This window comes from Meles meles, chromosome 10 (assembly GCF_922984935.1).
Source record: "Meles meles chromosome 10, mMelMel3.1 paternal haplotype, whole genome shotgun sequence".
Taxonomy (NCBI): domain Eukaryota; kingdom Metazoa; phylum Chordata; class Mammalia; order Carnivora; family Mustelidae; genus Meles; species Meles meles.
In genome coordinates this window covers 86031393-86044270 of record NC_060075.1, presented here as the reverse complement: position 1 = coordinate 86044270, position 12878 = coordinate 86031393, and the positions used below count along the sequence as shown (strand labels likewise).

The 12878-nt window shown below is 42.3% G+C and overlaps 1 protein-coding gene across 4 annotated transcripts in view; it reads right to left on the bottom strand.

Moving 5' to 3' along the window:
* The window catches only part of MAGI2 (membrane associated guanylate kinase, WW and PDZ domain containing 2), a 1383262-nt gene that overhangs the window by 185969 nt on the left and 1184415 nt on the right, over nt 1-12878 (bottom strand). For all 4 annotated transcript variants that reach the window (XM_046021617.1, XM_046021618.1, XM_046021620.1 and 1 more), the window contains 2 exons: nt 9851-9882; nt 3384-3573 (listed from right to left, as the gene is read on the bottom strand). In XM_046021617.1, coding sequence (XP_045877573.1) covers nt 3384-3573; nt 9851-9882 — 222 coding nt within the window. The remainder of the gene's footprint in view (nt 1-3383; nt 3574-9850; nt 9883-12878) is intronic.

Below are 12878 nucleotides of genomic sequence, written 5' to 3'. Positions count from 1 at the left end.
TTTTTTTTCCTCATGGAGCGCCCAGCACGGTCCTAGACACGCGTTGTTTTGTACATTCTTGTTGATTGATGTGGACCCTGGAGATGCCACCTGTAGGCACTCTGCCTGCCGCTCTGACATTGGAAACATCGCCCTGCCTGCTGGAGGAATCTTCGTTCCCTCTTTCCTCGGTTTCATCTCATCCTGAGATCTCGGGAAGATGGGAGGCATTTCCAGTTTTTCTCTCTCAGGCATACACGCATCATGTGCTGTTTCATGGGGCTCTAGCATCCTACAGCTGTCTTTGTTTAAAATCACTACTTTTTTTTTCCAGGAATACATCTTTATTAAGATGTCCCGTGCACGCACATTAAAGTGTCAGCATAATCTAATTATGAGCCAAATGAGGCACAGCAGCATTTATATCACTTGATAAATTTCCATCATTTGCAGGGGACTGGTGACTTGAATCCAAATACTTCTTGATGGCCGTGGTAGAGCGAACGTTCTGTAGCTCTGTACAGCAGACGCTCGTGAGTGGAGGTACAGCCTTTCTGTTTTGGTGACTGCAACCCAGTTTCAAATGTGAACGCAAAATATCTTTTTGGTTTTAGACCCGGTTGTAAGGGAAGATACCATGAAATTGCCATAGGCCAGGAAAAATGTCAGAGACCTTGGTTTAGGCAAGCTCTGCTTGGGATTCCCTTCCATACTTTCCCTGGTCCCCCATGGATTTTTCTCCCAGGAAAAAGTTTTCAGGGACATAAGGACAAACAAAGTGAAACCAAAATGTTATACATGAGATTCAAAGGAATAAGGCATGGTTCACATCAAAATTCTGAATATGTTCCCTATGTACGGGTGCACATATTTCACGATCATAAAAAATAAAAACCTATTAGAAGACGATGGGAAATACGCGGAGCTTTCCCCCAATTCATTAAAAAAATTTTTCTGGCATTCCAAACACGTAAGGAAGAGAATGAAACTTCTTCATAATTGGAAAGAGGGAACGTAGAGAGGGTAAAGGGCTGCTTTGTTTTTTCTAGACACGTGCAAGTCCACGAGCAGAATGAACTGATCAGCTATCCAGAGACCTGAGAAAGTAGGGCTGTGTTTGCTTGGTTTCCTTAATCTTCAGGGTAGAGCTTTGTTTCCCGGACATGATTTCTCTGTTTTCTTTCACACTCCATTTAGTGTTATGAAATAACATGATAGAAAAGCGAAGGATGGGAAAGAAAATGAGCTTGCCCTCTTTTGGCTTCCCAAGACTTGTGACCCTGAAAACATTGCTGTGACCTCAGAAACATTAGAGAGCTGACAAAAACATGAAGGGGGGGGACACAATTAGAGCAGAGGCAGCCGTGGCATCCGTGGGGCACAGATGGGGCGGAGGGGGCCAGGGTGAGAGTCAGGCTATTGGGTGTTGGCGTGGCTGTGGAAGCAGAGGGATAAAGAGCTCCCAGGGGAGGACTGAAACAGAAAGGTATGGGAGGTTAAGGTGGATGGTTTGCTTGGATTGTTATAGACGAGCAGCAGAAAGGCAATGAGCAGAAACAGTATTGCAGGGGCTGGATAAAGAAATCGGAATTCTTTTAGGGTTGAAAAGAAGGTCATGTGCAATTCCTGCCCAGAAACTGAGGGCACCACGGTATCAGACACCATGAAGGGAGGACGGAGTAAATGCCAATACTGCCTTTGTCCTGAACAATAAAGCCTTGCATTGGTCAGGAAACTACAAAAGAATGGGAACCAATAATTATCGAAGGGACAGAAACAGGAGGGAGAATCCCTTGAAGCTCCCTAGCAGTAACCAAAAGTTAGGACAAGCCAAGGACGTGACGATATTTTCATCCCACAGTGCATTCCCCTCCTCCAAGTTAGAACCTGTACTGTCTTTTGAGCTGTATAATCTGTTTACACCTACTCTCATCTGCGCAGTATTTGTAAGAGCAAGACATACTACTCGTCTTTGGTACCTCTCCACGGTACTGAGAGTTCAGTGGGTATCCAAGAGATATTGGATACTGAAGCAGAAACGGTATTATGAACTATGTTCAAATATTTTCGGTTCTTTTGTTTACTGACCATGAACACCCTGAATTCACACCCTATACAGTACAGCTAAACATACTACTTTGTTGTTAGTCTGTCGCAGCAAAGACATTCTAACTACACAATCCTTTAAAGACATTTCAGTTGTTCAATCAGAAGGGGGACGATGAAATACAGTAGCCTTGTTTAAAATAAAGCTGATTGTTTAAAATAAAGAGGTGTGTGTGGGGGGGCTCGTTTTTATAAAAATGATTTCTCAATGCCTGCCCTGCTGTCCTATTTTATCAACGAAGAGAGCTTTTACAGAGGGCTGCAGAGGATGGGGAAACGGTATGATGTCTCGTCTTCCCCTTACTGGTTGGGTGCATAATTCTCAGCCCCTGAGCTCACAAAGAATAAACAGATTTCAGATGCGCTACAGTCACACACAATTTAAAACTTGCTACTCGTGCTTCAGATGACAAAGCTGGAGAGAAGACGCTGGCGGAACACAGAGACCAAGCAAATCAGCGGCCTGTAAAAGGGAGCGCGAGGGGACCAGATACTTCTCACGAGGCTGGGTTTCTCGATCCATTTACTTAAATTCATATACTGTGCATCTGTCTCATAGATTATACTTTCATGCCATTCAGATTCCTGGCCTCTAACATTTGGAAGAGATGACCTGTCAGGTGGTAGAAAGAGGCATGAGGAATGTATATGCAATATTCAAAACCTTTGTTTTCTAATATTTATAAAGTGCAATGAAATAATTTTAGAGGACCTTCAAATAGAATGACAAGACTATACATGATATTTTGTTTTATGACCAAACGGGCCCCGCTGTTAAAGGAGAAGCAGAAATTTTGGGTAGAAATGATTGGCCCCTGGCTCTCTCCTGGTTTTAGAACCATTACTTTCATGATTTTGAGCTGGAAGGACTTACTTAGTGTTTACTGATGGCCCTAAATTCTTCAATGATTGCGTTCAAGAAAAAAAAGTCTAAGCTGCAGACTCAAGATTAGACTGCGCATAAAAATCCCAAACCAGTTTTCTTATTATTTGGTGACTTAAGCAAAACTGTCCACCTCTTCCAGAACCCCTCCCTCATCCTCCCCACCAAACACATCCCTGATTTTCCTCAGGGGATTAGAGGGAAAACAGTAGGAAATAAAATATAAAACCAAAAGATATAAGCTTCTTCTTTTTTTTTTTTTTAAAGAAAAGTTTAGATCAGCTGGCTCTACTTTTGAGATACTTTTTCAACCTCAGAATATAAAATCATGCCGGACCATCTCAGCTTCAATATATCTCCTGGCAGGGCTTCAGCTATTATTAATGTACCCTTGTTTTATGTGGCTTTCACTTACGCCTACTTTCATAAATCGCTCTAGATTTCTCGTAGAGCTCGTATGGGTCAGGCTTCCTTGGGTCAAAGGCCTCTGTTGAGTCAGGGAAGGAAGTCCTGTGAAGGGCAGGTGGGAAGGGCAGATTCTGCGGTATGGCCGGAGCAGATAAACTCGTTTGAGGACTGCCTTGATTCTCCCAGCGGTCCATCATCTGGAAAGTGAAAGAGAACAGAAGATGGCTGAATTCTTCCTCGTCACATACTGTAACCCTCATCACCCTTTAAATTAGACTCTCCTGCCCTGTGGACTCTCCTCAGTTAGATCTTCTTGCCCTGTGGACGTTTCCTCCGGGAACCATTTACAACTTGGGAATAAGTGTGAGAAAAGATTCTGGGTCTCTATATTAAAATACTGTAGACAGTATTCAACACCAGCGGTGCCGGACTTTTGACTGCGAACTGACACAACCTTGTCTCCTACTGCTGGTAAGCTCCAGCGAATCGCTTAATCTCTCTGAGCAGTCTTCTCTTGCTACACAAGAAAGATAACACACTCCAGATAATTATACGTAAGTGTGTAGAAATGTGTGAAATTGGCCCAGATCCTTTACACCATTTTTACTAAAGCAGAAGGAAAGTAGTCTCTGTGTAATTTTTTGACCCCTACGCATATCCCAATAATCTCCTATACCTGAACATCGGTCACTTTCCTCACAGTTTGAAGGAATAATGGGACGATCTGGGGTTTATGAATTGTTCAAAGTCTTCTGTGAAGCCTCATCTGGTGCCAGTCTGGCAGTTTCTTCCCAAAATGCTACTGCTGAGGTTGCCACCACTACAATGTATTAAAGATCTCTAGAACTCTTCCCAGCTTACCATGTTTTCTCACACACGGTACGTTCTTTGACCCGCACCATGGCCCTGTGAGGTAGATAAGGCGAGGACTAATATTCTTTTACCAAGTAGAGAGCCCGGTTAACTGAGACCACCTGTTTGTACCACCAACTTCACCTTCATTCAACAATCAACTGATTCATCTCAAGTTGTACTCTTCTGGTTTGAATAAACCTGCTCTGTGTAAAACTTCGATCAGGTTATCCTTTCGTCTAAATTTCTGCATTGGGTCAGCATGGTCTTCAGGCTTAAGGCTAACCTCCCTGCTGGGGCATTAGTGGCTCCTCATGACCCACTTTCTGCTCACTGTTCTCATACTCACTGATGGTCTCTCCTCTCAGTCCCCAGGATCCATCAGATTTTCTCCTGCCCCTGCACCTTTGTGGACTTTCTTAATTTCTCCTTCTACCTGCCAACTTTACCTTTGCACTTTCCCAACTCCCTTCCTCCCTTTACCGGAGGGCTACTAGACTTGGATAAGATGTCTCCTCTGAAGGCTCTTGCTGACCATTCCTGAACTGGTTACACATCCTTCTGGATGCTCCCATAGCTCCTCTACCCACCCCTCACACCCGACCCTCATGATGCTTAAGGATAATGGCAAGTCTACCTGTGTCTCCTCAAACAGAGCACATTGGGGACAGATCCTGCTGGGGACAGACTTTTCCACATTGTCCTTTTACCAACACAGAGTAAGCTCAGAAATTGTTAATTTAGTGAATGAATGAAATCATCAGTAAAATATGATCAGCTCTTCTTTTTTTCCCCCCAATCTGGCTGACTTTTTAAAATAAACAAACATACAAACAAACTAGCTTTGATACACACTGTTTTGAGTTTGGCAGGATTATACCCTTCTGTTCCCTACCGACCTGACCTGCTTTTGTTTCCCTGCTGTTGTATCTCGGTTAGGGCTCTACACCCTTGGGAGTATAGAACGTGAGGTAACATGAGGAGGGAGGTAACATGGAGGGACATGAGGTACCACGTACTGTGCATGTCACTTTGTAAAACAAAGTTCCCCGTGACTTCCTCACCTACTGGGGCTGTGGCAGGTGTCAAGTGAGCCAGCAAACTATGAAAGAAATGGGTCACTGACCTATCTCTCAGTAAGACTGATACTATGGTCTGAATGTTTGGGTCCCTTCCCAAATTTATATGTTAAAATTCTAACACCCAAAGGTGATGGTACGAAGAGGGGGGAGGTCTTGGGGGTGTGTGATTAGGTCACAATGGTGGAGTCCTCATAAATGGGCTGAGTGCCTTTATAAAGGACATGAAGAGTCTAGAAGCCCCTTCTGCCAGGCGAGGTTACAGAGAAAAGACCGCTTTTAGCAAGTGGGCTCTCACCAGACACTAAACCCATCAGCGCCTTGATCTTGGACTTCTGGCCTCCAGAACTTTGAGGAATAAATTGCTACTATTTAGAAGCCATCCAGTCCATGGTGCAGCAGTCTGAAGGGACTAAGACAATTGGCTTCACTTTCATTTGTTTTCTGTATGGGCTACTGACCAAGATTTCACTTAAACAAAGTTTCTATAACTAATGAAGATGGAAAATCCATAGTGAAGCTCAAGTCCCTCATATGAAACATAATCTGGAAAGTGCAAAGAGGTCTAGCAGCTGTCAGCAGGAGACCCCAGGTCAACCCAATTTGTAACTCTAACGGGAGTGCTTTTTACAATAACACATTGAGGGGAATAACTGGCAAATTTGCTAAGAATTTTCACTAATGTTCTGCTCAGTGGCCCTTTGGCTCCCATTTAGTAAAAATCTGCACCTCATAATTCATTTGATAGCAAAATTCATCTAGGAAGCCATTCTGGGTTTCTTTGGTCATCCACTCTCTGTGTCTTTGCTATGATGAGAAGACTCACATTTGTGGGTAAAGTCATATTCTTTTTCGATTTTTCATTCAAAGTGACTGGCTTTAGGCACTATGTGGATACACTGTGGCTGTGACTTTCTCCCTTCTGCTTCCAAACATAAGGTTCTAACTTCTAAACAGTAAATAAATTAGATATGTGGACTGCGTAGCTGTAGAATCCCACTTGTCATCCGAGGGCTTCAGCTGATGTCTATTGCTTTCTCTCATCTTCTGCTGAGGGGGAGCTGATGCCCACATAGGTCTTGCTAGTATATGTATTGTTCATGTGCAGTCATTGGAGCAAACATGCTTCAGGTGAAATATTAGTATTTCTAAAAAACATTCTTAAAACTACAGAACAAGTAATGCTTTGGGCACTGTTGGGAAGGTTACTGGGGCAGAGTGACAAATTCTACAATTCCTATAGCATGAAAATGGGGGAATTAGTCAAGAGTCCGGTTTATGCTTAGTAAAGCATTCACAACATCTTGCTATGACATGCATCAGCCCTTGAGTCACTCTGTCAGCCTTTCTTAAAAGACTGTAGGGCAGAAAATCACTGTGCCCATGATTACCGAAGAAGCAGACTTGCTCCCCACCCCCAGATTGAGTTATTTGTTGGCTTCGGCCCTGAAGACCATGGTGCAAACCACTTGCCCTGGGGTCAAAGGTTCCCCCTTGCTCACTGAGGCTGGTGTGCTGATCTGACAGCATCTTTTACAGGGTGCACTCTGTTGACTTCTTACTTTCTTAGACAACGTGGTCTCTGGACTTATGCTTTCCAGCCGGGGCACTCTGCTCACTTGGTCCTCTCAACCTTCTTGAACACCCTAGATTCTGATCCTGTCCCATCGTCCAGGCCCTTGGGCCTCACTTGTTTCACCTAGTGTCTTCCTGATGTTGGCCTGTCTAGAGTTGCGCTCCCGCCAGACATATTTTGTATAGTCGCCATGGTGTCCAAGCCTAGGCATCTCACTAGGGTAAGGAAAAGTGAAATGAGGTTATTTTCAGTGTCTGGGAGAAACTTTATATCTCTTCAGGCCTTGGTGAATGAATGAATGAATGCCTGACTGTATGAAAGTAGAGTCACTGAACTGTCAGTGGACAGAGTGGACATGTAGTCCACAACAGGACCTTAAACAATAAAACAGGAAAATCCAATCGTGATGGAACCACCTTCTCATTGAGGGGGCACACTGAGAGTTGAGGGCTTGTGAATAAGGCATTGCCCAACCTCCCACAAAGTACTCTGCTGAGAGACTGTTTGCTTTCTATAGAAGCTGGTATAGTCTAAATGCACCCCCTCACTATTTTAGGGCAGGGCTGGGATATGAAGAGGCATTTGGTTTGATTCTGTACTTGAAGAACGAACTTGGATCCCTTCCAGAGGGAGAGAATGAGAACTCACTACAATTAGTATATAACTTGTTACCAAGGAAATGACTATCTCAACGCAGATTAGCTTAAGATGTAGAGGAGTAGGACAGAAGAGGGTTAGGAAGTCACACAGGACCAGGAGGAGGAGAGATCTCACTCAGGATAACATTTCCTCATCGTGACTACAGATGCCATCAATCCCAAGAGGAAAGTGTCTATAAATCCATACACTGTATATATATATTTATATATTTGTTTCAATGAATGCTTCAGTAAACTATGTTCATTTTATAGAGCTGCTAATTTATTGAGGTTTTATGCATGGAGAGTCTGCTTTCTAGGATGACAGTACTTTATATTTTGGAGCTCAATATATTTTTAGAGGCACTGTTTTAAGCAACTTACTTGGACTGAGACTCTTCATGATGGCCATATGAGTGGGGTAGTATCGCTGTTCCCATTTTACAGACAGAACTTGAGATACAGACAACTTAAATGTCTAGTTGAAGGTCATACAGATACTAAGGAGAAGAAGCAAAGTTTGACCCCAGGCAGTATGCCTTCAGAGCCTGTGCCCCAAAACGTGTATCATACTGCTTCTCATTACAACCCTTAGTCTAAAGAGCTTCTGGTGGATACATGGAGGACATTACATTGACAGTCCTATATCCTCAGCTAGAACCTGAAAGTCCAAGCCTTAGCTTTGGAAGGGACGTGCGGGTTCAGGATTAATTGTAAATTGAGTTCTATAAAACCTTTTTGGGAATTATTGACTATGGATATAATTACCATAATGACAGAAAATGCTGTAATTATGCCAAATGGCATAATTTGTGTAAATGTGGTACATAGAAGGAAATCACTAAAGTGCATAATTGTAGCACCATGATGAAGTTGCAAGGTTCCTTGTTAAATTAGATAAAGATGTGTATAACCACAGAAGCAAGGATTAACTCTGGGGATGAAAGGAAGAAATTATTTGTATTTTGGCCAAGATAAAACAAATTTCATTTTAAACATTTTAAAACCACCTCTTTTCAAACTATGCACATCACTCAATGGTTTACTAAACCCGCATGGGTCCAGTTTGCTTATCTGATCTTCTCTGTGGACCCGATGAGGCAGTCCTCAAGGAGGACATGGTTGGTGAGGAGGTTCTGCAGCTCTGACAGATCAGACCCTCATCTCCAGCTCCTGGTTTCCTGATGTCTCTTTGAGAGAGACCTGGAGCTCAGGCATATGACAGGGCTCAGTAACACTTCACTTCCACATCTTCAAACCATTACAAAGCACGTTATTTAATTAAGCCAGTTATGAACTTGAAAAGGATGCAAAATTATATTACCTCCCTTTGTAAAAACAGAAAATCAAGCAGTTAAATATTTCCTCCATGAAAGAAACAGAAGCCCAAGTTAAGCCAAGAATTCCCTACGCACTGGCCAGACTTGGGGCCACTTTCATCTGAGCTGCTCAGTGTGAGAGGGAAGAAAAGACGTAGGTCCAAGAAGTGATTCCCGTGTTTTGTTTCTGACTTGAATCACTTTGCTTCTTGTGTCACTTCTACTTGTGGGTTTTAGACATCCCTGGCAGGGCACGGTATTCTAGCCCACCGTGAAACAGGATCCCAGAAAACCAGTGTCAGTTCTGGGCACTTGGCCAGTAACTAGTTTCAATCTAATGGCAAGGAGAAATTACTTCTACTTGCGAAGTCTACTTGGCTAACCTAGCCACACAAAAGGATGATTAAAATCCATCAGCCTCCTGTATCAGCATTGCAATTCATGAGGGAACTACGCCCAGAGAGATTAGGTGATGGTGGAGATCACCAGCTTCTGAAGGAGGTTCAGAAGTTGAATGATTGCCAGGTTTGGTGGAATATGTATGTCTCCACAATATTCACAGATGCATATTTAGCAAATACATCAAAATGTGAATATAAACATATAAATATATACAAAGCTGAATTCCTTATCCACCAGATTTAATTTGTAGGTCCAGACCTCCAGGAATACAATTTGCATCATGTCTGAAAATTCCATGTTATGAAGACTACAGTTATTCCTGACAGGGGAAAACGAAAGGTTTCTACAGTATGCCATATTGAATAGTGCTAATGCCCATTTTCTAAGTATATTTAAAAAACAGGAAGAATTGCCTCTACAGAAAAGGAAGACATGCTATTTTTGTATTTGTGAGACAAGTATAAGACAAAGGGACACAGGATTTGTGCTTTTGACATCACAGAATTTCAGAGGTAAAAGAGATTTTGCAGTCACCCAATTAACTCTTATTTACTGGGATTACAATAATAACTAGAAATAAAGAAGGAAGCATAATAATTCCAACTTACAGGCTTTGGAGTTTTCCATGGAGAAAAGAAACCTGTAATAAAGAAAACAATATTTGAACTTTGAAAATATAACCTGCTACCACTTACGGGTGGCATAATATTCAGATGATTGCATTAATATTAATTCATTGCCTGACAAAATATGCTACAGTTTTCTTCAAGGAGCCCAAATCATTTCACTGGAATTATGTTAATTATTCTAAGAACATGTCCTTATTCGATGGCTGAGGAGTCTGAGGCACAGAGAAGGTAAACTACAGCAAATGGTCAGCTGTGTTACAAGATCTAATCCTGAGCCATCCTTAGGGATTTCTGTATCCCCGCCATAGCTGCAGAATGGGGGAGGGTGGGAGGGTGGGAGGAGGGCAGGGGGAAGAGGGACAGAGAGAATATAGACAGAAATTAAATTCTTCAAGGTAAATACCTTTGCTTAGTAAAACACAATTCTGCTTTGTGTACAGCAGAATTCTTCTTTATCTGGCTAAAAAGCAATCAACAAGACTTCTGAGTCCTACATTTATTTTTTTCCTGTTTTGTTTTTTTTTTTTCAATTTGCATTTATTTTATGCAGGATTTACTCTTGGGCCACAAGTTGTTGTTTTCTCGGTTTTTTCTGGGGTATCTTTTTCTTCTCTGCAACCTCCTCTTCCGGTTTAGGAACAGGCTGCTCTTTTTCGGGAAGGATCATCTGGACACAGCAGGGAGGGGCTCATCATGTCTGGTTAATGTGGCCTCGAGCCCTGTAAATTCCACGCCACATCTGGGGGCTTTGTTCACGTGGATGTGCTCAATGACCAGAGAATCTATATCTACACCCTTCAGTTCAGCATTACTGTCTGCATTATTAAGCATGTGCAGTAAAAACTCAGTGCTCTTTCTGGCTCACCAACCCTGTGTCCAGCCCTGCCGTTCCGCCCAGGCACACCTACCAACTCCACCAGTGTGGCCACGGAATGTCAAACCCTGCTTCTCTGAGAAGTGACGTCTTTCAGATACTTGGTGGCTTTCCGGATCTGCATACCCCTGATGGTCTGGGCAGTTTCACGTGTGTTTTTAAAAGTGAATGTGGAGATCCGAACCTCTTGATTTGCATGATTTTGTAAGGTTTTCTGGGTCAAGTGAAGAGCGAACCACTTTCAGATATCACTTTGGGCTGCTTACAGAAGAGCTCATTAGTCTTAAGTTTAAAAATAATGTCTGTACCTATATTATGAATCAGACTCTAGTGTAAAAGCATAACTCTTTGGGGACTGTTCTCCCATGGAGACCTTCTCTGAGCAGGTATCCGTTTATTATGCTAATGCCAGGAATATTGTGCATGAAGAAGTAGCTCAAACTGCTTATTAACTGAATGACTCATATGTTAACAGAGCCATGCTTTATTTTTTCCGATTTTACTGAGCAGCATTTATGATCACAAGTGGTATGCAAAGAAGAAACAAAAACAAGAAAACAAAACAAAAAAGCCCCACATGGTATGCAGATTGGACTGTCTCTGTTGTAATCCAAATGACTATTTAGATAATGAAAAGCAAAAGAGAGATGAATTCCTTTTCCTTTTTTTCTTTTATTATTATCATCACACGGTATCACTTTTTTTTTTTAAGATTTTATTTATTTGACAGAGAGAGATCACAAGTAGGCAGAGAGGCAGGCAGAGAAAGAAAGAGAGGGAAGCAGGCTCCCCGCTGAGCAGAGAGCCTGATGCGGGACTCGATCCCAGGACCCTGAGATCATGACCTGAGCCGAAGGCAGCGGCTTAACCCACTGAGCCACCCAGGTGCCCCACGGTATCACTTTTTTAAAAAAGTAATAAACACAAGCTTAAAAGTAATGGTGGGGAGGGGAGGGGGATGGCTGACACGTGCTGGCACTGGTAAGCCAAAACAGCAAATTTGCTCATGTTAATGTTAGTTGGTATCTGAAAAATGCCCAATAGAAGTGAAATATTAAAAATAAGTCACATACTGTGTGTTTTATCACGCTTAAAAATTGGGATCCAGGGGCACCTGGGTGGCTCAGTGGGTTAAAGCCTCTGCCTTCGGCTCAGGTCATGATCCCAGGGTCCTGGGATCGAGGCCCGGGGTCCTGGGATCAAGCCCCGCATCGGGCTCTCTGCTCAGCGGGGAGCCTGCTTCCTCCTCTCTCTCTCTGCCTGCCTCTCTGCCTACTTGTAATCTCTGTCTGTCAAATAAATAAATAAAATCTTAAAAAAAAAATTGGGATCCTATAAAATGGTAATAGTTGAAAACTGTAGCCCATTTATAGGAAATATCTGCAGAAATCGGAACACCCAGTTCCCTAGATGTTTAAGCAATCCTGCTCAGGCACAGCGTAAAGACTAACTGTACCCCAATGCACGTTGTAAAGCCTGATGCTTCTTCATTTTATGCAAAGAGGGAAGGTATATCATCTATCAGGTTGCTCAGCTTTTTTTGGAACCCAGAGTTCAAGCAATGCTCAAGTGTAATAACCATCCTACCTAAGGAGATGAGAAGAATCAGCTCATCTTACGTATCCTGTAAGTTCTGATCTCTCCAACTAATGAAAAAATTCTGTTTGACATGTGGTTCAATTATAACTTAATTAGAAGGGTCTAATCCCATCTTATTTTGGAAGCAGCTGAGAGTGAAAGTTACAGATAAATACATTTGTCTCCTTGACTTACTTTGTAAAAATGCCAATAAAAACAAATTGACTGCTAAGTCTACAGTTAAAAAAATAAATAAATAAAATTGTAACCTATTGGCCAATTAACCATTAGTTTCAGTGAAGGATAAAATTTATTTGTTGATGTATGGAATTGCCAGCAACAGGTCTTCTGCTAAAGATGTCATTTGTACAGTCTCACAATGTCAAAACATTCAATTATTTCCTCTGCTTTCTTTGCATTATCACCTTCTTCCTGAAGCACTGGAATGGATTTTGAGTATTTACTGTTTTATTTTTGTAAGGTGATGGGAGTTTTTTAGACTTTGATACAAATGTATTAAAAATGGTCGCTCTGTTACAGAGCCCTCGCCTCTGC